A 26,074-nucleotide genomic window follows, 5' to 3' on the forward strand; every position below is an offset into this window, starting at 1 on the left:
AATGTAAATACATTGTAAAGGTGGAAGAGTTTTAACGTCTTTCCACTCTTATCTTGTGCACTGCGCAGCAGCAACCAAAACAGAAGGTGGATTTATACTAGGAAATTCTAAAGGTCAGATACAGAAATACTTTCAGAATCACAAAATAGCTTGAGTTGGAAGGGACCCACAAGAATTATAGAGTCCAAAGCCTGACTCCACACAGGGCAACATTAAACTATACATCTAAAAGTGTTTTCTAGTATCATATATTTTTACTTCTCTAGAAATGTTTATCTAATGAGAGAGTTTCATGTAATTGCCAACATTTACTGCTTGCTTCATGAATAGAATCACTTCTCTTGAAAAAGATATTTAGTGACTGTTCCATGTTACCTGTTTTATAAATCCCATTTTTTCAATCAAATGTTTTTCACGACACACGTTCCTCTTATGAGCTTTGAATATGATTTGTCAGAACATGTACAAGATTTCAGCATCTATCTTTCCCTAAACATCCTACTGAATTTAAAAGCTGACTTTTTTTCTTGCCACTGTTCGAAATAGCATAAGTCTGTAAGTTTGTTGAAGATCTTTCAGTCTCCTGGGTCCCAGTTATTCTCTGCTAACTCCTGTTGTCTGAATTCTGGGTGTTTCTTTCCCAGTTTGTGAGCCATACTTCCATACGTAAATACACCGGAACTGGGCATAAACTACGCAGCAAAGCTCAAGCTATTAAATACCACAGAGGGGCTGCTCTGTGTTTATAATAATTAATATTACAAAAAAAAAAAATGTTTGAAAGAATTGATTAGGTTTCTGTGTACCCAGGCTACCATGAGCCTACCAGGACAGAAGCAGAATATTGGAATTGAAAATTGGTTAAATTCTGTTTCCCTTTCCACATCGCTAAAGGTTTATCTCTCAAAAAAAAAACAAACAAAACACAGGTCTGCCATGTTCAAAGGGGTAGAGTTACTCTGGACATTGACACTTTAATCTTGATGAGAAAGCAATAGATTTCCCAACATCCACTTGAGTCAGTAGTATATGTTATCTCTGATAACACCAAATTCACATAATGTAGTATAGCCTCCTGGCAGAGTATGCACAAACTTTTTTATCTTCCACTGCCTTGCTAAAAGCAAACATTTTATTATTACCATAACTGCAGTAAACTGAAGATCAGATACTGCTGTTTTTACCTCTATTCCTCTCCTTTAGCTACATTTATGAACATTTTACTCTGTTGCAATAAAACACTATTAAGTATATGTCCTGGTTTTGAGCAGCAGCAGTCATTTTTCTCCTTCTTAGGAGCTAGTACAGTGCTGTGTTTTGATCTTTTGGCCTTGGAACAGTGGTGATAACGCCGATGTTTTCAGTTGCTGCTCGAATGTTTGGTCTGGCCAAGGACTTTCTGAGCCTCATGCTCTGCCAGGGAGGAGGGGAGGCCGGGAGGAAGCAGAGACAGGACACCTGACCCAAACTAGCAAAAGAGGTATTCCATACCACAGCACGTCATGCCCAGGATGTAACTTGGAGTGACCCGGAAGGGTTGGGACTGCAGGGTTGGAGGAGGTATCGGTCGGTGCTCGGCTGGGGGGAGTGGGGTGAGTTATTCGTCGGCTGGTGTTGAGGTGTTGTATTCTTTCCTCTTGTTATTTCCTTTATCATTATTATCATTGGTGGTAGCAGCAGTGATTTGTGTTATACCTTAGTTACTGAACTGTTCTTATCTCAACCCGTGGGAGTTGCATTCTTTTTGATTCTCCTCTCCGTCCCTCCAGGAGCAGGGGGAGGGCAAGAAGGGGGGGAGTGAGTAAAAGAGGTTTGTGGTTGGGTTCAAACCACGACAGTATAGTATATTAAGCTATTAAGTATAGTAGAAATAAAAAACAGCTATTAAGTATGGTAGAAATAATTTAATGCATAGCTATATATAAATTTTTAATAGATAACGTATGTAGCCACAAAGATGATCAGGGGACTGGAGCACCTATCATATGAAGACAGGCTGAGAGAGTTGGGCTTGTTCAACGTGGAGAAGAGAAGGCTGTGGGGAGATCTTATAACTGTTTTCCACTACCTAACTGGGGCCTACAAGAAATCTGGAGAGGGACAGTTTCCAAGAGCACGTAGTGACAGGACTTTTAAGGTCCTTTCCAACCCAAACCATTCTATGATTCTATGATTTTATACAAGGATATGTGTATTTGAATGTAAACCCCAAAATGGAGTCACACTATGAGAAAAAGTATACACCTGTAAAGGAGAAGCAGCTATATATTAGATGTCAGTTCTCAGTTTCCCTGTTTCTGTAGTTTGTGAGCTGTGCTGTATGTATAACAATCGTAAGTTATCCATAAGCAAAGTCTTATTCATATATCAATCTACCTGTGGAATAACTGTTTCGTACCGAAAATGCTATTTCAACTTCAATTCTACATTTCACCTGTTCAGTCAGGGCTTTGAACTGAGGCAAAACAATCTTCAAATGACCGAACATCCAGATCGTCAGATATGAAGACTGTAATATCATTTTATACAGTGCAGGTTTGGAATAAATCATTATTTCAGGTAAAAAAACCCCAACATACTCTTGAGGAATACACGGTCAAAACAAGTTTGAATATTTGGGTAAGATAATTTATTTGGAGATACATTTCCATTTTCTTTTACAGCAAATATGAATTTTGAATTAGTGAAATAACGTGGAAGAGTGGTATGTTGCAATATTGGTTAAAAGCCAATAAAAACTGAACCCTCCTGATCCTGCCAAAAGGAAAATGAGTAAGGAAATCACTTGAGTTTGTCGCATAATGTAAGTGATGAACATAAAATGTGTTAACATTCACAGTTACAAGAAAAAAATTGCCAGAGATTAAAGGTGACCATCAAAACCTATTTCAGGATTTTTAAGGTCTCTTCAAAATCAAGTCTGATTTCAGTTCCAGTGCCATTTTATGCTAACCCTGCCCTTAAGAGTCTGTTTTCCCACTAACTATCCCTGAGCATCCTATGAGTTCTTAACACTTGGGACAGACTCTGTACATAGGCACTCCTTTTTTCTATGCTGGTTTTGTCTATGCCTCTGAAGAGTCATACACTTTGCAGAAGGAACCCGTGTTTAACTCATTCCAGCCATACTACAAACACACTTGAAAATGAGTTTAGTTTTTCCACCAGTTACCTGAAACGTCTCAATTTCATAGATGCAGTCCAACCTCAAAAACATAGTAACCCGAACAGCTAGCAGTCATAAAGGTCAACACACTCATGTAAGTAAGGCAATGGCCATCCCTATGTATTTGCAGCATCAGTTGCTTTCATTCTGTGTTCTTTCTCAGGGACTTACTGAATTCTGCATGTAGTGTATATAAACACACACAATATAGCAGATACAAAATTTGACAGTATTAGAAATAATATAAGAATAACCTTCTGACCTCATGGTTTGGGTTTCAGTTTCTGAGAAATTATACTTGTATTCCAGTCCATATATTGGAATTTTTTAGGGCAAGAAGAAATTAATCCCCTTGCAGAAAAACTGATACTGACTACTTGAATGGCTGAACAATACGCTTGGAGAAAAATGAGAGCCAAGGTAAAATTCATGCTTCAAATCAAGGGATTTAAGTTTGGATTTCACAGATACCACTCTAATAACCTAATTAAGGTCATATAAAGGAGGGAGGAGAAAAATACAATCTCTGTGTTGCAATCTATACCTATTTTGTCTGTGAATTAGCCCTTACTTCCAAGTATTTTGTTTAAAAAGTGAAACAACAGAGGTAATAAAGTTAGGTTAATCAGTTTAATTCAAGCATAATATATTTTACTGGAAGAGTTTAAAAATACTGTACTGATCAAAACAAGTTTGAATGGCCACCAAACTAAAGAGGTGATGAAAAGACAAAAGATACAGAATCATAGAATCATAGAATAGTTAGGGTTGGAAAGGACCTTAAGATCATATAGTTCCAAACCCCCTGCCATGGTCAGGGATGCCTCACACTAAACCATGTCACCCAAGGCTATTTCTGGCCTAGCCTTGAACATTGCCAGGGATGGAGCAACCTATTCCAGTGCCTTGCCATCCTCACGGTAAAGAACTTCTTCCTTATATCCAATCAAAACTTCCCCTGTTTAAGTTTTAATCCATTAACCCTTGTCCTATTACTGCAGTCCCTAATGAAGAGTCTCTCTCCAGCATCCCTATAGGCCCCCTTCAGGTACTGGAAGGCTGCTATGAAGTCTTCATGCAGCCTTCTCTTTTCCAGGCTGAACAGCCCCAACTTCCTCAGCCTGTCTTCATACGGGAGGTGCTCCAGTCCCCTGATCATCCTCGTGGCCCTCCTCTGGATTTGTTCCAACAGTTCCATGTCCTTTTTCTGTTGAGGACACCAGAACTGCACACAATACTGCAGGTGAGGTCTCATGAGAGCAGAGTAGAGGAGGAGGATCACCTCCTTCGTCCTGCTGGTCACGCTCCTTTTGATGTGGCCCAGGATACGGTTATCTGAATAATACTATTTCTTCCCACAGTTGAGCCATTTTAATGGAAAATTTCTAAATTATTAAGTTTACAGCAGATGCCAGAAGTGGAAAATTTCAACATAAATATTTAACATTTAGAAAAATTGTAAGCATGTGGGAGTAATGTGTTTTGGTGAAAAGCTGGATGCAGCTTTAGCTGAAGACCATGCTACCAGCTCCACTTTAAAGACCTTACTTACGATTGCAACAAAACCAGGAAAGGACTGTGAAATAAAACCTTTGATTGTGAATAAAGTTAGCAATATTAATTTCTTTAAAATGGAACGCATAGACATAAAACAAGTAATAATTTGGTGTACTGCCTCAGACATAACTTGCGCAAAATAAAATCTATTGCTCTCGGTTTTTTAAGCAAAAGAATTTTGGAGAATGGTGGGTCACTAAAACCTTTGTCTTATCAATGAAACTAAAACGTTGTATGGATGGAAAGCAGGGAAGACACCAAATCTACTAGTAAGGGTCTACATAGAACATTGTTGCCCTATAGGAAAGAAAAGAATTTTAGGAATCTTTATAATCCTTCTGGGCCTGTAAAAATAGAAACAAAGCGAGGTCAAAGGATCTCAGTGGACGGTTAGACTGCAAAGCATGTGCACAGTGAAATACTTCAACATTAGTTTCAGAAAGGCAAGCACTGTTGAAATGACTTTGGACAACAGACAGTAACTAGACTACTGAAGCCTATTCTTGTAAGAGTATTATAAATAATTATAAATTATAAATTGTATTAGTTAGAGTTTTATAAATACTATTTTACACCATAGGAAGTCACAATGCACACGCACACCAGCATAATACAAGTATTAAACTTCCAAGTCTCAGGCCTTAGAACAATGACATTTCTTGACTATTTTTCTAATCAGAGTCCACAGCATATAATTTCAAGAAATTCCAAATGTTTGAAGTATAAATATTTACAATTTGAATCTGTTTATCAGAGGGAAGAAGCTGAGCAACCCCTAGTGGTAGCAGAAAAATAATACTGGGAAAAAAAAAAGCTAAATTTTTCACAGGATCAAAGCATTTTCAAAACTACATTATTTTGTAAACACAAATTCTAAAGCTGATTATAACATTTAGAAAAAGTATAAAAATTCAGGTATGATACATGGCAGTTTTTCCCTAGAAAAAAGAGCACAAGTCTTAGGAGCAGCTGAGGGAACTGGGGTTATTTAGGCTCAGGGGGACCTTAACACGCTCTACAACTACCTGAAAGGAGGATAGAGGGAGGATGTGGCTGGTCTTTTCTCCCAAGTAACAAGTGATAGGACAAGAGGCAGCAGCCTCAAGCTGCACCAGGGGAGGTTTAGATCGGATATTAGGAAAAAAATTGTTCCCAGAGAGGGTGATCAGACATTGGAACAGGCTGCCCAGGGAAGTGGTGGAATCACCGTCCCTGGAAGCGTTCAAAAACCTTGAGATGAGGCCCTCAGTGATATGGTTTGGTAGTGGTCTTGGTAGTCCCACAGTAATGGCTGGATTTGATGACCTTAAAGGTCTTTTCCAATCTAGTTGATTCCATGATTCTAGAATTCCATTTGAATGTGATAATTGTATTTCATAAAATGCACTACAATATAGTTGTCTTACAATGCATTACGAAGAATCTTTTCTTTACATTTTTCTCAAAGAGATTTTTTTCTCCAATTCTAAGATGTCCTAATGCAGATACTGCCAAATTCAGCATGATCATTTAAGGAGGAATTTGCAAACACTATACAAATGAAACGCATAAAAAATAAAAGCTTAGAGCTTTTTATATTTTCTTCGAAAGTGGTTTTCTAGAATCCAGGTTTATCAGCTCCATTCTATAAATTCATTACAAAGTGTACGTTCTGTCTTCTGAACCTTCTGGAAATTTACTCCAGCTGAGTGAGATTTTCTGTGTTAGACATCTGCTGCTCAAGATTCTTATGAATACCCATCAGAACAAAGTAAGTATAAAGACAGAGATGAATATGCCTGAAAACATCAATATCAAAGAACTCAAAATACATCTGAACTGTATACAGTCTTTCAAGGGTTATCCATGCATAGGTATTAAAAGGAAAAGCCCTTGCTCTGTAGCCACCAATGATCCCATGCCTCTAGCCATCACCAACATAAAGGGATGGTGATTCATAGGGTCAAGCTCATTTCAGACCCCATAAGTCCACATACCAGTAGATAATATTACAGAAATAAAAGAATGGGTCAGAAAATTATGCCCTCTTTTTTAAAAAAAAGTTATATTTAAGACAATATCTCCAAAATCAAAGAAAACATGGCAAGACCTAACAATAATCACAATAAAATAACAAAGACCTAACAAATCACGTTGTAAATGAGCTTTTCTTGATTTTCACTGTGTTTCTAAAGTGACTTTTGAAACCAGTTTTGGGTGAAAAAATCAGTTCAGGCAGAAAGTTAATGTGCTTGTTGCTAGAACACCTGCATTTATTTCAAAGATGACAAAAAAGGATTTCAAGAGAATTGAAGTCAATCCCTAAGAATTCATCGAACACTGGGAAAAAAGAAACAAACCCCCCAACATTTATATAATAATTATACTACCATAGCACTTTGTGCTGAACTGTAGCAACCAGCAAAGCAATGTGAATTGCAAGCTCTCAATTTAACTCTGGAGCTAGCTCAAGATTCCTGTGATAGACTAACGGCTAGATACTTCAGAGCCAAGAATTCTGACATACAAATTTTAAATTCACAGAAAGAAAGACGTGACAGATATCTGAAGATTTCGTGATAACAGTCTTGCAAATATTTTTAAACATCTCTGATTTCTTACTAAAAAATATGCATATTCTTACTATAAGTAATCTATTGGCACAGTATAGTGTGCTCTCAGGTGGTGTCTGCTTAGTAAATAGTGTTTAACAGATGTTCCATTTTTATCACATTCAAGACACTTTTGACTACATTTAAGAAGCAGCATGTAATGAATCACATGGAAATATCATACCTCCACATTGCTGAGATGTTGTTTTTCAAGGAGCTGTTGCATTTCTTTCAGATTTTTCTGGAAGAGAAGTTGGTTACTATCCATGTTTGTTCTACTGCTCTCTTGTTTTGTTTTATCCCAGCCAACCATTGCTGAAATCTGCTTCTGATGGCAAAACCCGTTTCTAGCTGCTGATGAGGATGAGGTGTCATCTGTGGTTCTTGATGCAAGCAAATAACTTATTACTTTGGCTTATTTCTATGCGTCAACTGTAAACTGTTAAACATGTCCCTGTCCAAAAGTACACATCATCAATAAATGCCTGGAAAGTGAAGGACAGCTACACTATACCTAACTGCAGGTGGTGCTAAAACTGTCCAACACATTCAGTTTTAAACCTTCTCTTCTGCTATTTATAAATAGTCAGACTTTTCTGATTGGATTGTTGGGTGACTGCCTCAGGCTGAATTAATCTGGAAAATGCCAGCCAACAGTTTGGTCACTTACAGAAATGGAATACAGAGTGTTTGATTTTGTTGTGGGCCTTTTTGGCTTTTTTTTTTTTTGCTTGTTTTTTGGTGGCTTTTTTTTTTTTTTTTTTTGGTGTGTGTATGTGTGTGGTGTTGGGCTTTTTGTTTTTTTTAAACAAGTAAAATGGCCGTTATTTTTCCATAAGGTTGATTTATATGGAGCATAGCTATATACTGATGCTGTCAGATGTTCCCTTACTTCAAATAGCAGGAAGGCTTTGCAGTATCTAGACAGCCCAAATGTACTGATGACAGGTAATGTCAGGAAAGTGGTACATTAAAGAATTTATATTTACTGCCTGAAAAAAATATCTTTGGAGTAGCTGGTGTAGCTGGGTACTGTGGTCAGGGTGAGCCTGGCCTGGTAAGTCAGATAGAGGAAACCATAGGATGAGAACTGGCAAGAACCAGGGGTCTGGTTGACACCCGGGTATCAAAGAAGCCAAGAAGCATGTGAAGACAAATGACAAGAAAAATGTGACTGGGAAGACAGGAAGTGGGTAACAAGGTATATTACAGAATAAAAAGCAGACAGAACTGGAATGAGGCTGGGTAAGATCACTAGGAACAGGAACAAGCTTTGGAAAAGAAGAAGCAAGACCTAGGCAGATATCAAGGATGACAAAGTAGCTTTAACCAGTAACAAAGGTAGCCTTAAAAAAAGCAAAAATAACCCACACACCAAAACACAACAGCTCATAGGTAGATCAAGTGTTAAGACTTCTGCAAGTATAATGATTAACAGGTTGCCAGCTATGCTTGACTTACTAGGTGGAACAGTTTAGTGAAGGATCCTGGCTTTTTGCTCCAACCTGGTTCCAGGGCCCTAAATGCCCTTAGTCTGGCATATCCAAAGTGGCACTTACAGAAATCTCTCACCAGATCCGTGCTTTGAGTTCTGATATCTGTTCAGTAGAACCATAACCTTTACAACTGAGTAGAAAGCCAAGCCTATATCTTGCTGGTTTAGGATCAAGTATTTGCTGTACTTCACAATTACTACAAATGGTGGTAGAAGGAGAAAAGTTCTCGGAAACAGATTATCGGAATAAACTTCCAGTGAAGTTACTTGTAAAATGGCTATTCCTTTGGCCAGAAGGTGAGATCCAGTTTTTATTTTATCAGGTTGATGGGGTCCAATACTTAAAATGATACTTCACCTCAACAATCACTGGATTTTGAGTAACAAACTAAACCTTATTGTCCATTCAATATGAAGATGCTTTTCAACATTCCCAAGATGCATTTCACATATACAGTTCTTACATATAGTCAGGGCAGTCGTGGAGTAATGGCTGGATTTGATGATCTTAAAGGTTTTTTCCAACTTAGTTGATTCTATGATTCTCTTGCTCATTAGGTGTTTCTGGGTTTTTTTACCTTCTCAAAGAGGTAGTATGTCTTCATTGCCTGATTTAATTCTTTATAACTTTTTAAACATATACGTTGAGAACTCTAGAACTTTATAAAATTCATCTATATCCAGTTGGGTCTGCAGCCATATTTATCTTGAATACTTCATACAATATTAATTTCTTTCTTTAAAAGGGGACTGCCAATGAATGCTATATATTCTATTCCTGATGGAGGGTAAATTCTAAAGGTGATGCAAAATATTTGGGTTGAGTCTTTATAGAAGTTTAAGAAGAGGCAGAAACACAGAAAGGGATCTACTACCTTGTCTGAGTTAGTTATTACTTGACATAAAATTTCCTACCAAAGGGATTCTAAGGCATTTTTAAAGCTTTACAGCTCCGAACTGTTGAGTTTTGAAGAACCTCCAGCTTTGAGAACCTTCTCAAAATGTTCTTCTGTATCAAAGCTTACTTTGCTGTACTGTATTGCAAGAAATTTATTTGCCCTCTAAGAGAATTTTGCACAATTTTTGAAACCACGTCTGAAAACACAGAAATGCCACTTCTATGATGCACACAAACTATGGCTCACAGACCAATACTAAAAAGAGCAACATTGCAATAACATTTTCTGTAACAGGTCAGAAGAATCTAGGCTACATGACACGTGTTCAGTTTGAATCTCAGTGCCTAGTAAGGGATTGTGTGAGATGCAGACAAAAATGCAGAGTATTTTCTGTGGCAAGGAAGGAAGACAAATTGTTAGTATAAGCAAAGGTTTATTTCATGTTATTTATATACCCTGCCCCTGTACAGAAGCCTGTACTGCAATAACTTAATTCTATTTGCCTTATTACCATACCTCCAATATTCCTTATGTCCTCCTGCACCCACCCCATACGGCTCCTACTAAAGCCTCCTAGCTAACCATCTGGGAAAAAGGCAGTACTGTATCAAGTTCCAAGATGTTCATGTGCGGACTTATCCACACTAACTGCCTTGTGACCTGCCAATAGCTCCATGCAGACTCAACTTCTAAACCTTTTTCATGCTTTCTTCCTTGCTCAATTGCCAATTTAAAACTTGCAGAAATACAATTAACCTTGAGATTCTTAGCTGTCTTTCAAATTTGTTTACAGGGGAACACAAAGTGTAAAAGAATATGAATACATACATTTAATTTCCTTAGGAAATCAAGTTATAAAAATGAAAATCAGGGAAAGAACACTATTATTATTACAGGATAGTGAATTTTAAAAATAATACGAATATGAATTGACATAAAAGTTATACTGTGAAAAATGGTATGTCATTTGAAGAGGTCCTGAGGGAAAAATGTGAGACCCTGAGGCACAAGCAGCAGTTTGAAGAAAGACGAACACTAAAGAAACAAATGACAAAAGCAAGGGGAAGAGGGACTGAGCTGCTCTCCTTAATCAATCTATTAGTGAAACGGGACAAATGATCAGGAACCCTGAGACTGGGTTCAGAAACATCTGATTTTTTTTTTTTTTTGCCATAATTTCAGTTTATACTTAGAAGGTAGATTTTTTTGTTGTTGTTGCTGTTTGGTTGGTTTTATGCCTGCAATCCTCTTATGTATGTGACTGGCAGATAGCATGAGCATTTAGCTCTAAGACCTATGGAATATTTTCTTGATTGCCCAGTTTATCACCTGCATGCATATTAATCAGCAGCATGTATGTAACCAAACTGAATATTAACATCACAATGAAGGTCACACTGAAGTAGGGAGACTCCTTTTAGACAGAGTTTATTCTGAACATCTGCTCAACTTACAGCATGCAGAAAATAATTCGAATAACAGTAATAACAAAAGCAGCAGCAACAAAAATAAAACCCTGAACCGAAATGCTAAAAAAATTAGAGATTATGAAGGGAATAATCAGGAACGAGTATCAAATACACCAGATAGATAAACTATGAATGAAAAGGAAAAGTGTTTGGGTAGACTGAAAAGACTGCAATACAAATTGTATGTGATATAAAATGAAATTGCAGGCCAAATTGTCTTCAGGATGCTCAAGATACATAGAGAGGATGAGAAATTTAAAGGAATGACAGCTGGAAAAAAGATAAGATCATGGCATGAATATACAAACTAAGCTATCCTTGAATGTCAAGGAAAAAATTTGGATGAGAATAAGAAATAATCTAGACAAAATACTTCGTAATTCATATAACAGCAGATGGTTTGATAACCATGGCAATCTGAGTCAGACTATAACTGAATGGGGACTAGGTCAGCCTGACTATTTCCAGAATTCCGTTGAAGGGAAAAGGTTTGTGTCATCTCCTCTGTTGTTTTACCAAACGGACATAAACAACTCAAGGATGTTTCATAATGCTTCATTGGAACAGTTCATAGAAACGCTTTCTTTGCCACAAGAGAAATGGCCTACAACTCCTTAAAGAGTAATTGTCTGCTGCTTATTGAACACACTAAGCAATATACTTCCTTTGATCATTAGAGTAAACAGAAATGCTTACCTGAAGTTGGGTTTATTTCTGCTGGGCAAGCACAGTCCTGGTGTTAGAACTGATCCTTTAATTTGTTCAAGAGCTTCTTCTAACTGAAAGGCTGCTTTTGTCTGAACTAGTGGGATTAAAGTGAAAAACACAATGGAAAAATTATTTAAAAAATTGGAATATTTCACCATAAATGGTTTGGTTAAGTTTCTGCAGTTTGGAAGCCTAAATTCAGACTGTTCCAATAAACTGTGTGGCTTCGCTTCATTTAGATATGCTAGAGCAACTCTTGTTCCTCTTAAGCAAAACCCCAGTCTATTTCAGTGTTTACAGTAACACAGGTATTCAACAGGTTTGCTACTCATTTTCAGACTGCACTGCTGAAAAAGCAGGAGGTTAGAAACCCCAACACTGACTTTGTTTTTACATCAAGATTATTCTGCTTATGGACTAAGCCAAAGTTATGGCTTGCAGATATTTTATAGAGGCCAAATTGTAACTTAATAATCAAACCAGTGGAGAAAGAGTCCAGACAGGCAGAAGGTGTCGCCTCGTCCAAGTAAGTAGAAGTAGGGTAGAAAGTGGCAGAGTTGCTATAAAGGAAACCCAAGAAAAGAAATTGTGATTCATTATATTGCTACACAGTCTGGGCTGTCAGTAGAGCTATGAAGAAGCCCTAAACCAGTACTGTTTTGTAATTTTAATCTGACATTTGATCTTGAAGTCAGAGACATTACCTCACAGTTGGCGCAACTGCAGTTGGGAGAGTAAATCTGTTAAAGAATACCTAAGTAATATACCATATCTTAAGAATTTCAACACTGGAAAGTTGACTGGAAATCAGACTTGGCTGATGCTGTTAAAAACTCCTGCCAATCTGTGCTGATTCCAAGAAAGCAGGAATGGAGTTAAAGTGATCATTACTTCCCAGCAGCAAGAGAACAGCTTAAGAAGCTGACTAATTCAGCAGAAGTTATGTAACACAGTAAATATATGCTAGGACTGCTTCTGTTTAATGATAAACAAAATGCACATTCTAGATTATTTCACATTGGTTGGTTCAAATAGCAGATCATTATATCATCCTAGTAACTTTCAAGGACCTTGTAACACCTCACACCCAGCTATGAAAGCACGGTATTGCAAGCACTGAGCACGCTGCAGTGAAAGAAGTGGGGAAAACCCCAGGAAGCCACAATATCACAAGGAGGTGATGTACTTACTGTGACTGGAATATAATGAAATACCTCACAATACAATTTTCAGGAAAAAAAATAAAATACTGCTTTGTTTTAATTCCTTCTACCCAATTTTGTTGTATGTATCAGATCTGAGCTTCTTGACAGTTAAATTATTCTTATATGAATTCAATTAGAGTGAAGTTAATAGTTCTGTTTGCCTCAATTATATCTTATTAATACAAAAAACAATTGTATTATGAATAATGGTTAAATTGTAATTTACAAACCTATTTGTTTGTGCTGAGAAAAAGGCAGATGAGCACGCTGGTACTTATCAGTTGCTTCCTGAAGTTTAATTTTCCTCTGCTGCAGAACTTGTTGTCTAAATCTTTGTTCTTTCTCTTCTGCTTGCTTCTGTCTTTCTTCAAAGGCTCTGTATTTAAGAAGCAAAAGTAGATAATCCCTATGTTTTCTAATTACAGTTACCAAAATAGTAGTAACTTTATCACTTACCAGTTCACAATTTTAGTGCAAAAGGTTGCTTGTCCATAAATTAAATGCTATAAACTTCAGGAGAACTGGATTTTTATGTTTGGACATAAACGGCACAGTGGGTGGTGAAGATGAGACACACCACAATATTTTTATTTTTTTAGCCTTACCTAGAAATTCAATTCTTTCTCATATGTGAATTAACGTGCAGACTTGACTAGTTCTTGCCACCAATGTGATTTTCTACATTACCATGTAAATGTATAATAGTGGTCAGATCAATAGGAAGGTGAACAGCAAACACTTTGTGCGTATACTGTTGGGGAAATAGTAACAATTTAAAAGCTGTTATTCTGAAATAACACAAAGGAACTACAGCTTTTATCTATAAATATGTAAGAGTTAGTATCAGCTTCTAGTTGTTGAGAAGCTTCCTGAAAGACATCAGATTAGTAGCACAAAATAGAATATAATAGCAATGTGAAACTATGATTTGCAGAATCAGTTATTAGTATCAACTATGTTAAGAGTGCCCTTCTATTGGCTGGAAAGCAAAGCAGGCTCTAATCAAAACCAACAGTCATTACCTATGTGGTGATCATCGCTATGTGGAAGTTTCATTCCTACTGAGAAACTTGAACAAGCTCCTTGAGCAAAATATACCCAGTAAATTTGTTGGCACAGTGACTATGTAGGCAAGTCACATTTAAATGATGGTTTTAAACTGAAAGAGGGTAGATTTAGTCTAGCTATAAGGAATACATTTTTTACAATGAGGGTGGTGAAGCACTGGAAGATGTTTCCCATAGAGGTGGTAGATGCCCCATCCCTGGATCTAAATACAATAATACCGTAAAAGTCATACTCTTCGAGTTCAACTTCTAAAGCCTGCCATGCAAGGATCACTACAACTGGGAGCTTCCCATTTTTAAAGGTCTCTCTGTGTGAGAAATGTGATTTGACAGATCACTACTACACTACACAGGGTACCACTCCTAGCCAGCATTAGTGGAAAGAAAGGTAGCAATGTTTAGCCATATGCTGTTTCTCTCATCACAATAAGATACCTTCCCATAACTTTAATCACTTGCAGTTGCTCCACAGATCTTTCTGCTTAATGGAGCAAAGCTGCTACTTAACAGAGCTTCTCCTTAATTCAAGCTATTTTAACTATTCTTCCCTTCACTTTTCAGGGAAAGAGTTCAAACTGAAATACTCAACTTGAACCTCCCTAGTATCCCTTCAAAGTGCTGACCTGTGAAAACAAACAGAAAACTAATCTGAAATAGGTACTTTTTATTTTAGAAAGTCAAAAGGCCATAACTGCACAACAGTAAAAAGTAGGAAAACTGCCAACTAATTCCCCAGTACACACTTTTACAGGAATATCCACTTTAAACCACTTGGAAGCCAAAGCATAGTAGAGAGAGACATAAGGAACTTTCACTGTTTTGAAAATTCCTATGTGCAGGGTTGTCAAAACATACTGAAACTAATGACTTGAGATTTCTCAATTTTATGGACAAATTATTACATTTCATTAGTAGAAACTGAAGACAAATATATATACAATTTTCTTTTCCAAGTGGAAATGCACTTTAAATATATTCCATGCAGCTATTCAAACCTTAAATCACAAAGACAACGTTCTTGCTTTCCTGCCATCATTATGAGTACACCTTAAACCTCCTCCCCATATCATAAGGAAAAACTGGAAGTTGTGTAACATCTGATCTTCATTCTTCAATACTACACCTCCAGTGCTACCAGTGTGAAGCTCAAGAAAGACGATGGTGGAGCATATGAAAAACTAAAAGTAAAAAGAGAGACAAAATGTGCAAAAGGATCCACTGCTTTTGCTGATGTATGTAGCACTCTGGATTAATGTTCTCTGAGGTCAGAAATCAAAATGGCAGTAGACTCCCCTCAGAAAGCTCAAGATCTCCCAGCAGCAGGATTCCTCACAATTGTCTTGGATCACAAGAACTGCTGAGAGTAAATCCTGTGCTGTATGTGGCAGCAGTTTACATTTTATTTTAACAAATAAATGGCAAATGGCACTTAATAGTAACACATTCAAAAATCTAGATGAATTTCTACAATTCTAGATAGCTCTTCTTATACAGATGGAGTTCTAAAACTCTACAGCTATAATGAAGGTTAAGACAGAAAACTGACTTACGCAAAGAGAAACAAATTAAAACATGATACCAACACTGCAACTTTCATTTGCAAACTTCAGTTTGCTGGCAAGCAGGAATGGCTTTACTTGAAGCATGAGGTGAAGCCAGACAAGCAGTTATCCAAAACCAGGAAAAATCTGTGGAGAACTATTCACATAAAATGCCTTATTGTAATTTGGTTAAAATTTCACAGGAACTCTAATTGTCCATACAATCCAGAAGTTAGAACTAAAAAAGTAGCATAAGAGTTCATTGTCAGCTTTCAGTATTCCTGTGTTTCAGACATGTTAAAACCTGATACAGAAATCTTTATCCTGACAAAAGAAACAGGAAAATCACAACAGAGGAAACAGACTTGCCTATCCTAGTAAGTACTTTAAACACGTTCTTCTCGATCCCCTTAATATTTCTAGAAGCTGCTCCACAAGGCCTTTAGGTGAACTGTGGTTGTTAAATCCAGACCTGTGGGAAATTCTACAACTTTGCACCTGGAGTAATTCCAGTGTATAACTCCAAAAAGGAAAGAGTAAATTCTGATAGTCTTTATTTATTTATTTTTTAAATTCTTTTGGAGTATGACTTAGCTGCACTCTTCCACATTCTTAATAACTGGCATAACACACACACCCCCCCCCCCCCCCCACCTTGTTCCATACAGATGGATATGGGGAAGTCCAAATGCTGATGCAAGAGATCTTTTTCACCACAGTTCATCATGATCTCTATTTGGTTTGGATTAAGACATGAAGGAGAAAAAAGATCTTATTTTAAATGTAAGGAAATGCATTAAGGATATTCAGTGAAGCCTGCATCATTAACTTCTTGACCTCACAGAATGTAAATTGTGACACCCAGGTGCATTATGTAAAATAAATAATTTTACAAATGCACATTGACATCTTACAGAAAAACAGTTAAAGCAAATGTTTGTTCATCCGCTCTCCTTAAGTCACCAGCTTAGGTTCATATCACAGATGTAACATTGGCAAAAGAGTATGGCTTTAAGATGGAGAGTTAGCAGAAGAATTTCCTGACCGGTGTTTTTTTAACCCAGTTTTTCTGTCTACTATAAACAACCCAGCGGTGCAGCAATTTTTGAAATTGCTGCCAAAATGCTTATAGTGAATTTGGAATAAGAAACTTAAAATATTTAGCAGTTTCACATATACAGACATTATGTGGAAGGTATTTTTATGTTAAAACCAGTATGACTAGATGGTGGAACTATTTCCTGGTTAATTTCATTAAATTATCTTTACAGTGAAGTGATGGATGCTGCATTCCCAGGTGGACTAAATGCTTAATACTGCCCTGGATAATGATTAAAAAAAGGAATACAGTGCATATGGAATGCTACAAAACGAAACTTTTGGTACTGAGTTGATACTATTTATCCATTGCCATATCATAGTCGCAAACCAGCGCACAGTAATTTTAAAACTGAGGTGGGATAGTATTTGTATACTTAATGACTACAGCAACAACAAGAAAAGGCTAGAATGTGTTGTCACACTCAAAACCCCCTTCATGTGCAGACAGGAAACACACCTTGCATCCTTAAAAACATCGGCAGATGCTGCCCATAGGTTTTTTCTTTTAACTGAAATACTTTCCAGAACTATAGGAACACATGATTTGAATTCTATCCCCTCATCTTCTCTGATTATTGTATGCTGAATACAAAAGGAGAGGCCCAAATTGCTGTAAGGGCTTCAGAAGGACTGACACTTACAATGTTGTGAGGGTTCACTGAGGGCTGTCCCCCAAAATGCCCAAAGGTTTACAGGAAGGCTGCCTGCTCTATCTACCAGTTGCACTTCAGATCTTGTTTAAAGACAAAAAGTAAGAACACCTTATATAAAGCCAAGAACTTTTTTGTTAGCATAATTCAATCCTTGAGAGTTTAATCATTATTAATCAAGATGCAATTGTCAATGAAAAATAATAATACAGTTAGAATACTTCTATACAAAGAAAGCCTCAATAACAGTGATAAACCAGTTTGAACTGTTATTCACACATTGAGTTTCTACCCCTTTCCCTAATGATCATGCTTCCATTGCTCTTCCGTGTCCCAAGGCTGGTAGTTTCGTGTTGGTGGTACTGAGGTGTTGTGGTGAGCTGTTAGCATCTGAAGTCCCATCACCAGGAACAGTAGGATGTTCATGTTAATGCTTTCTTCTTCCTCATCTCAGGATCTACTTGGAGTAATTTTTATATTTGCTAACATGCTTTAATACCTTTGCTCTTTCTTCATTAGTCTGCAGCTTCACAGTACTTCCAAATATTCTATGCATGGTACCTTTTACATTTATTGCATAGTACTCTTTTGTTCTGCTACCCTAAAGCCAGCTTTGTCAGGTCTAGGTCAGCATTCCTTTAGTCAACTATCTGCGCATTGGGGTCTCCAGTGCCAAGCCTGTGCACCATCTCTCATCATCCCCTGCCTGCACTCCTCTAAGCCTCCAGTTCTCAAGGCCTCTGCTGCTGTACCAGGCCTGTATTTCCCTACACTACATCAGCATGTTAAAGTCATAAATATCTCATTCTCTACATAGAGTAACTGCTTGTTACTGCTATCTATAGAAAACTACAGTCATATCATACAAAGATAAACGAAGGCAAAATAAATTAGCCACAGACACCTGGTCAATTAGAGAAACTGCTGTTACAGCTAAATCAAGCAAAACAAAGCTGCGGGCAGGTCAAGTAAAGTTCAGAGAGAGCAAGCTTAGTAAGCATCTGTCATGAGGCCTTGCAAATTCAGCACAATCCTGTGGCCTGTTACCAGAATGGCAATGCTGCGTTGCAGGTCTACAAAGTTACAGTGACCACTACTTTTCACAGTTCCATTCTGATGCAGAAAGCAATACGACATTCTTATCACTTTGTCCCCTCCATTTACCAAGTGGTAACATTTTTTTTCCTGTTTCTGACACTAGACAGCTTTTCATTCTCTATTAAAACCACTGATGAGTAATTTAAAGGGTTTTTATTAAATAATCAAAGATAATCAGCCAGTAGGTGGAGCACAAAGCTTGTGGATATGTTGAAAATAAAGTATTTTTGAAAAAAAAACAAGCCAACAGTAATAGGAATAGATTGCAAACTGATATAAATTGAGAAAGCATTTCCTTCCCCAAATATAACACATAGATTAGCTATTTAGATTTCAAGGTAATTCAAAATGATGAACCAAGATACTAAACTGTAAGGTTTAGTTAAAAGTGCACATAGACAATTGCATTTCCAGAATGCACCAACTACTTGCAGCCAGTAACATCACAGTGAAATGGGATGCTCAAGTTGCACTGAGAAGTAACATCATGAAGGCTACAGTCCCCAGCAAAGTGGCAGCTGGTATTTAGAAAGCATCATGGTATCTAAACACAAAACATGATACCCTATTCATTTACATCAAGTATGTGCTTAGTCAGGAGCTCTTCTTTCCAGAATAGTAATTTAAACAAAATATCTGTCAGCTACTGCCACAGAGCATATTTAATTCTTAAGCTGATCTTGAACTTGCAGCTTCACAAATCATTGAGACAATAAAGGAATTACTTTTTTGGTACTCAGCCAACTTGTGTAAAGATAACCAGTAAACTGTTTTTTTTTGTAGTGTTGAAGTACTGCTGTTAACACAAACCTAAGGAGTTTGGTCAGTACAAGAGATGCAAAGAAACTGATGGCATCAGGTAGGAATACAGGTTCCCCTGAGCATTCACTCGAAAAAGGCCTGTGACTGGTTATTGAGAGTTTGCTTTCCAAAGCTAGACTTGCTCTTTCCTGTGCAAGTGATGTTTTTTTCATTTATTAATAAACCAATTAACTGAGCACATCTTGACAGAAGGGGAGTATTTTTAATGCCGAAGCTGCTGCATTTTAGAAGTATTTACAAGAGGTCAATACAACACTGCTGGGGACAATTTCATTCCAAGTACATTTAGAAAAGGTCTAATAGCCCCTCATGCCTAGCCAGGACTTTTTAAGCTAATGAGAACTAAGAACTGGGCTCCTCAGTAGAAGAGAGACATGGACAGACCAGAAAGAGTCCAATGAAGGGTCACGAAGATGATTAAATGAATGGAGCATCTCTTCTATAAGGAAAGGCTGAGAGAGCTGAGATGGTTCAGCCTCGCTAAGAGAAGGCTCAGGAGATCTTACTGATGTCTATGAATACCTGAAGGGAGGGTGCAAAAAAGACAGAGCGAAGCTCTTTTTAGCTGTGCACAGTGACAGGACCAGAGACAATATGTACAAGCTGAAACACAGGAGGTTCTCTCTGAGCATCAGGAAGCACTTTTTTTACTATAATCATGACTAAGCATTGGAACAGGCTGACCAGAGAGGTCGTGGTGTCTCCAACCTCAGAGATGCTCAGTAGCTGGACCTAGGCAATCAGCTCTAGGTGGCCCTGCTTGAGTAGGGGGGTTGGACCAGATGACCTCCAGAGGCCCCTTCCCACCTCTACCACTCTGTGTGAAGGTTAGAAGTAGAAAACGGACTGTCGTGCTTCACAGTACACTCATGCCTACTCTCCATATGTTGAAAAAAAAATAAACAATTTCAGTTTTGCAATTATAAACTGGCAGTGGCAAGAATAACAACTGTTACATGCCCATAAGCCCTGACAGCGAGAATTTAGGGTGCTGCCAGGTGAAAATGTGGAGCTTAATGAAGTTATGCTACCCTTGAGTATCTATCATCATAACTAACACCTTTACATGTATTACGAAGTGAATGGATCTTGGCTCATACACAGATTTGAGGTATGACCTGATGGTTGATCAATCAATTCCTACCTGCATAACTGTCAAGAAAAAAATACTCAGTTTCAAGGAACTTGGTATTTCCAAACTACTTTCCTTCATATATGCAAGGACCCTTAATTTTTAGTTATATTTTACAGCTTATTAATAATGTATGCAATTAGTACCTTTCTAACATCTGACAACTAACTCCTTTTCAGTTATTAGGGGAAGATTTGTCACCACAGGCTGTTGTTTGAACTGCTTATTACACTTACAGTTATGCCATCCTAAATTATTACAAATGGAAAAAAGTTCATTTTATGAATACCAGACTTAAATTTCTAACTGGCTCACCTGAGTAACTTGGGTTTATATGAAGTTTCTTAAGCCTGCAATGAAATACACATGGAGATGTATTTATGTATCTACAAGTATTAGTTTAACTACACCACTCTGTCAAAAATATGCAGGCTGTCTGGTATTTGCTTTTACAGTAGAGTGTTATATTTCAAGACCAGTAATACAATAAACAGTGTTCATCTGAGATGCATAGTGCTACAAGTGGTACTGTTCCAGAAAACTAAATGTGATATTTAATCTTTCAGCTGAGACTCAGTTTATTATCTGCAAAGGCTGGGGGTTGCACACTGCCTTTAATCACTCCCAGGCGACTCTACTTCCTGTTCCATTTTTCTTTGTATTTCAAAACATATGTTGACAGCAAGTACTGTCAAGCTAAATGGCAGTATAAACAACATCTACTGCCTCTCTTATGAGTTATCAATGTATTTCAGCAAGTAAAACATTGTACAATGGAAATCATCTGATATGGGAACTGTGGGGATGAGTGTCAATGAGTCTGCATTAAGCAGAACCTGAGGGCTTACAAAGAGGAACCCATATGTCTCTACAGCATACAGCTGAGACTCCTGTACATGCATGTGTGAACTCACTGCCAGTGAAGAGCCCCCTATGCCTATTAAACTACTTACAGCACTTTGCTGAAACACCTCAGTGTATAATTTACTTAATCCACTTGTCGCAGAATATTCCATAACTTTGCATTCCCATGAATGTAGGAAGACAGAATATTCAAAGCTCTTTTAAAAACGTCAATATGGGATAAATTTATTATAAATATAATAACACTTTGCCTTGTGACACTTTGCCTTGTGTTTATTGGGAAGTGGGAGCACAAAGCCCCACCATGCAGGGGAGGCTGCGTGGCTGTCATGCCATGCAGAGAGAGAAACATCTACCTCAGAAGGCAATGACAACTGCCTGCCTTCTGACCTGTACTGTCTACCGGAACACATTTTTCAGACAGGCATTGAAGCTAATAAAAACCAGAACAATACCAGAAATACAGATCAGAGACACAAGCTGAAAGTGCTACATACCTTTACTTCATACAGTAAGGGGTGACTACAGTGAATTTCCAAACAGTAGTAAATCAGAATATTCTTTTTATGGTTTATTTGTCCTATAGCATGAAACTTTTCAGCCTAGTTTTCTCCAGAACAAAGCAGTGAGGCTATTTAACACAGTGAACATGCAATTAACACAAATATATTGAACTGTCTACAGGTTTTGACTCATTTTTCTCTTTTACAATATCCCACCAAAGGAACCCTAGTTACTTACTTTCTTCTTCTGTTTGTCTCTATTGAATATTTCTGTGCTCTACTCCGACATATTTTTTGATCTTCTTTCAATGCCCGGCGTTCTTCTGCTAAATCTTGTTCAAAATGAAATGTTAAAGCTCTATCCCTAGTATTGTGTTAAGGACAATGGAAACTGCATCAAAGAGCTCATTAAAGGATATAGTAGCCTGATTGACTGACTTTGCATACCGTTTGGGAAAGGGCAAACTTTATGCATGAGACACAAAATACACAACAATTGATCCCATAATTGTATATTATAGTCATAACTAAGTGTGTGTTGATCCAGAAAAAAAAAAAAAGTCATTACATTTTACTGTTTACAGTGATTTTAAAAGGCTTTGCAATCATCTTTCATGGTATCAGAAGATGAAAAATCTCACCTTTATTATGCTTATTTGAACAAATATCTTTCTTTCATCTAAATCTATAACATATGGATACATGTATCACAGTGAAAATGTTTCAATAGTAAAAACAGTCCCTCGCTATCTAAAGGATTAGTTAACTCCGACATTCATTAATATCACTGGATAAAAGCTCTCCACAGAACATGATCAGTCCTGTATTACTTCAGTTATGATTGAAGTAGCATGGTACAGGTGGAGCTTAGAACTTTGTCAGTATTTATTACTTAAAATTCAAGGAAATAAGGATCCATAAGTTGGAGTGGAAAATACAATTCCCAAAGGCAGAATCTCCTCACAGAGTCATTGAATGGTTTGGTTTAGAAGAGACGCTAAAGCTCATTCAGTTCCAGCCTCCTTGCCACAGGCAGGGACACGTTCCACTAGACCAGGCTGCCCAAAGCCCCATCCAACCTGGCCTTGAACACTGACAGGGATGGGGCGGCCACAGCTTCTCTGGGCACCCTGTGCCAGGGCCTCACCACCGTCGCAGGGAAGAATTTCTTCCTGATGTCTAACCTAAATCTCCCCTCTGTCAGTTTAAATCCATGCCCCCTTGTCCTGTAAACTGTCCCTCTCCAGCTTTCTTGTCGGCCCCTTTAGCCACTGGAAGCTGCTCGAAGTCTCCCCAGAGCCTTCTCTTTCAAGGCTGAACAAGCCCAGCTCTCTCAACCTGTTCCACTTACAAGAGGGAGCACAAGAAAACTCGCCCGGGAAGTCATCATCCCCACAGCACTTCAAGAAACCAACGTGCCGCTTTTATTTCCATCCACCCCTAACGCAATCCCTCGCCACCACCCCAAACCCGCCGCCGCCGCCGCCGCCCCACACGGCCTCATTCCTGCCTCTCTGCCGACCGCCCCCCGCCACCCTCGAGCCCCCGGCCACGGCGGCGACCGCGGAAGGATACACGGCGGCAGCGGCCCACGTCCCACCCGCGCTGTGCTGGGGCCCTCCGGAGGGTATTTGCCCCCGCGCCGCCCCGCCGCCCGTCCCGCAGGGCTCCATTCAGCGCCTCGGGCCTGCTGCCTCACGCCGCAGCGGGCCACGGCCAGAGCCGGGCGCCGGGCCGCTCCGCCGGTGCCATAGCAACCGGAGACGCCGCTTCCTTCGCAACGGGGCGGGCCGCGGCCGAGGGGAGGCGGGCGACGGGTGAGGGAGCGTAGGGGCGGGCTGAGGGGAGGCCGGGAGCGGCCGCGGCTCGCCGGGGGCTCCCTTTACAAGCCTTCGGATCGGGCGCGGGGTTCAGGGCCGTTGAGGCTCCCCCGGAAGGCAGCGCTCCCGTCGGGGCCGGGCTTGGAGGTGCCCGGGGGTGCCCGGCCCTGGGTGGAAACCGGGCGCACGCATCGCTCTCCGCTGCTGGCACCCTCCGTGTCTGCGCCTCTTCAGGCACGCCACTGCGGGACCCCTCGCCAGGCTTTCCATCCTGTCTGCACCTGTATGAACAACGCCGTGCCTCTTAAAACTAACAAACGAACCAGCCGACATCCAAACAAATAACGTTTGCCATTAGTTTTGCAGGGTTTGTTTTTTGCTTTTGTTTTTTAACCACAGGGTGTAGAAATAACAATAAAAAAAATATAGAGAGTATATAAAAAGTAAATAAAATTACACAAAGTTTAAAAAAAAAAAAAAAAAAAGTTCTTCAGGCTGCAAAACGTGTGTTTTTTTCCAGGCAAAGCAGGGTGTGTTGTCTTGGGATGTTGCCATGCCTTGGATGAGCTGTCAGCAGAAGTCTAAATGCCTCGGTGATTTCATGGCGAGACATTTCTTGGCTGTTGTGTTTGAGCTTAAACCAATTCTTCTCTTTTTCAGTGTGCAGCTGTTCTATGTCTTTGACTGGGAGGGTAAAAATAGTACTCGGCATTTGTAAAATACTTTTCCCCACAGGCTCCCACCTCCGTATTTGTAGCACAGCCTGTGAAGTGTTACTATTGCCATTTTACAGGCAAGCCCACTGATGCTCAGGTTGACAAATGTGCTTAATACCCCAGTTACCACAGTTGAGAAGATGACCCTAAAATGGAAGTTTTTCACCTGTATTCAGAATACCAGGCCCAAATTCACCACCTCTTTGCCCAGTCTGAACTCTTCTGTGTTGCAGGTATAAGACTGGTTGTCACTTCACTACCTTTCAATCCACACACACTTTAAAAATCCCAGATTGCCTGAAAAAATGCAGTGCTTCATTTAGGATGCAGTAGAAGTTTTTACCAGTGTGGAGTCACGCCAGCAGGTCTGAAGCAGAGCTTAGAAACAATTCCAGAACTTGAGCCTATGTCACATCTGGGAAGATTCAGGTTCATAGAATCATAGAATCAAAGGTTGGAAAAGACCTTTAAGATCATCGAGTCCAACCACTACCCCAGGACTGCCAAGTCCACCTCTAAACCATGCCACTGAGGGCCTCATCCACAGGGTTTCTGAATACATCCAGGGACAGTGATTCCACCACTTCCCTGAGAATCCTATTCCAATACCAGTGGCAGCTCACACCAGCAGAATTTGAGCTTCTCTAGACTTACTGCAAATTTTGATCTTATCCAGTGCAGCTCACAGCTTCACCTTAGATACCTTCTGAAATTCAGAATTAAGGATAGCGTATATATATGTATATACCTTTCTGCCTTTATTGCTCTTACCTTTTTCTTACTTATTCATAGCCCTCCTTTATGGTTATTTGATAATTCCTCCTGGTGAGTAACCTCACATCTTTCAGACTGTGGGATGAGAAGGCGATGAGCTGAGGACCATGTATTTCAGAACTGTATGATTATTCTGGGACAGCACACATCCTGATATCAAATGGTTACAAAATGGAAGGTCCCACTCTGGCAGATGGTTTGAAAACAGTTTCATGATTTTTATTGTGGGCTAGAGACTGATATTCCAGTCAAGGATAAAGATCAGCTCTTAAATCCTTCTGGGATAGATTCGGAATTTATTACAGAACTTATCTGAAGGCTGGAGCATAGCTATGCTGCTGCAGAAACATATTTTTCTTTTTTCTTTTTCCACAGGGGATTAATCTGCTAATGCCCTTTACCTTTCTTCCAAGCTTCAGTTTAACTGTGTAGACGACTGCAAAGGAGAGGGAGGTCAGTCCATGTTCTGATCACTTTAACCATTCCTTCCTGAAATTTGTCACCTCTTCTGATTTCTGTGCATATAAAGAGGAATGAAAGCTGTTCTTTCCCCTTTAATGTCGTATATGAGTAGCCAATAAAATCTTTTCAGCTTCTTCCTTAGACTGAACTGTGGATCACAACCTGCATCTTCGTGAGAGAGCGTCAACTGATGCACCAGTTAAATTCTAGTAATTCTTACATCAGAAAGCTATGATGTGCCATGTGGCATGTCAGAAAAGTTAAAAAAATATTTTGAGATATTTTGAAGAACCAAAGTTGTTAAAAATTTCACAGACAGTCAAACATGCTCCCCTCAGGGAGAGGCCAGGTACAGCTGCTTGGTCCCCTTCAGCTGTTAATTGAAAGAAAACATTGTATTAAAAACTGGATTTAAAACTGTATTAATCCCTGTC

At 38.9% G+C, this 26,074-nt stretch overlaps 1 protein-coding gene across 1 annotated transcript in view; it reads right to left on the bottom strand.

Annotated features, from left to right (window-relative positions):
* Positions 1-23,557, bottom strand: part of CEP126 (centrosomal protein 126) — a 41,209-nt gene extending 17,652 nt beyond the window's left edge. The window contains exons 1-5 of the mRNA XM_065678705.1: positions 23,444-23,557; positions 22,107-22,232; positions 13,321-13,466; positions 11,874-11,979; positions 7,499-7,697 (exon numbers count right to left, since the gene is read on the bottom strand). Coding sequence (XP_065534777.1) covers positions 7,499-7,697; positions 11,874-11,979; positions 13,321-13,466; positions 22,107-22,232; positions 23,444-23,541 — 675 coding nt within the window. The 5' untranslated portion in view covers positions 23,542-23,557. The remainder of the gene's footprint in view (positions 1-7,498; positions 7,698-11,873; positions 11,980-13,320; positions 13,467-22,106; positions 22,233-23,443) is intronic.
* Between the last annotated feature and the right edge of the window lie 2,517 nt (positions 23,558-26,074).

The sequence above is a fragment of the Lathamus discolor genome, chromosome 4 (assembly GCF_037157495.1).
Source record: "Lathamus discolor isolate bLatDis1 chromosome 4, bLatDis1.hap1, whole genome shotgun sequence".
In the NCBI taxonomy this organism is placed as follows: Eukaryota; Metazoa; Chordata; class Aves; order Psittaciformes; family Psittacidae; genus Lathamus; species Lathamus discolor.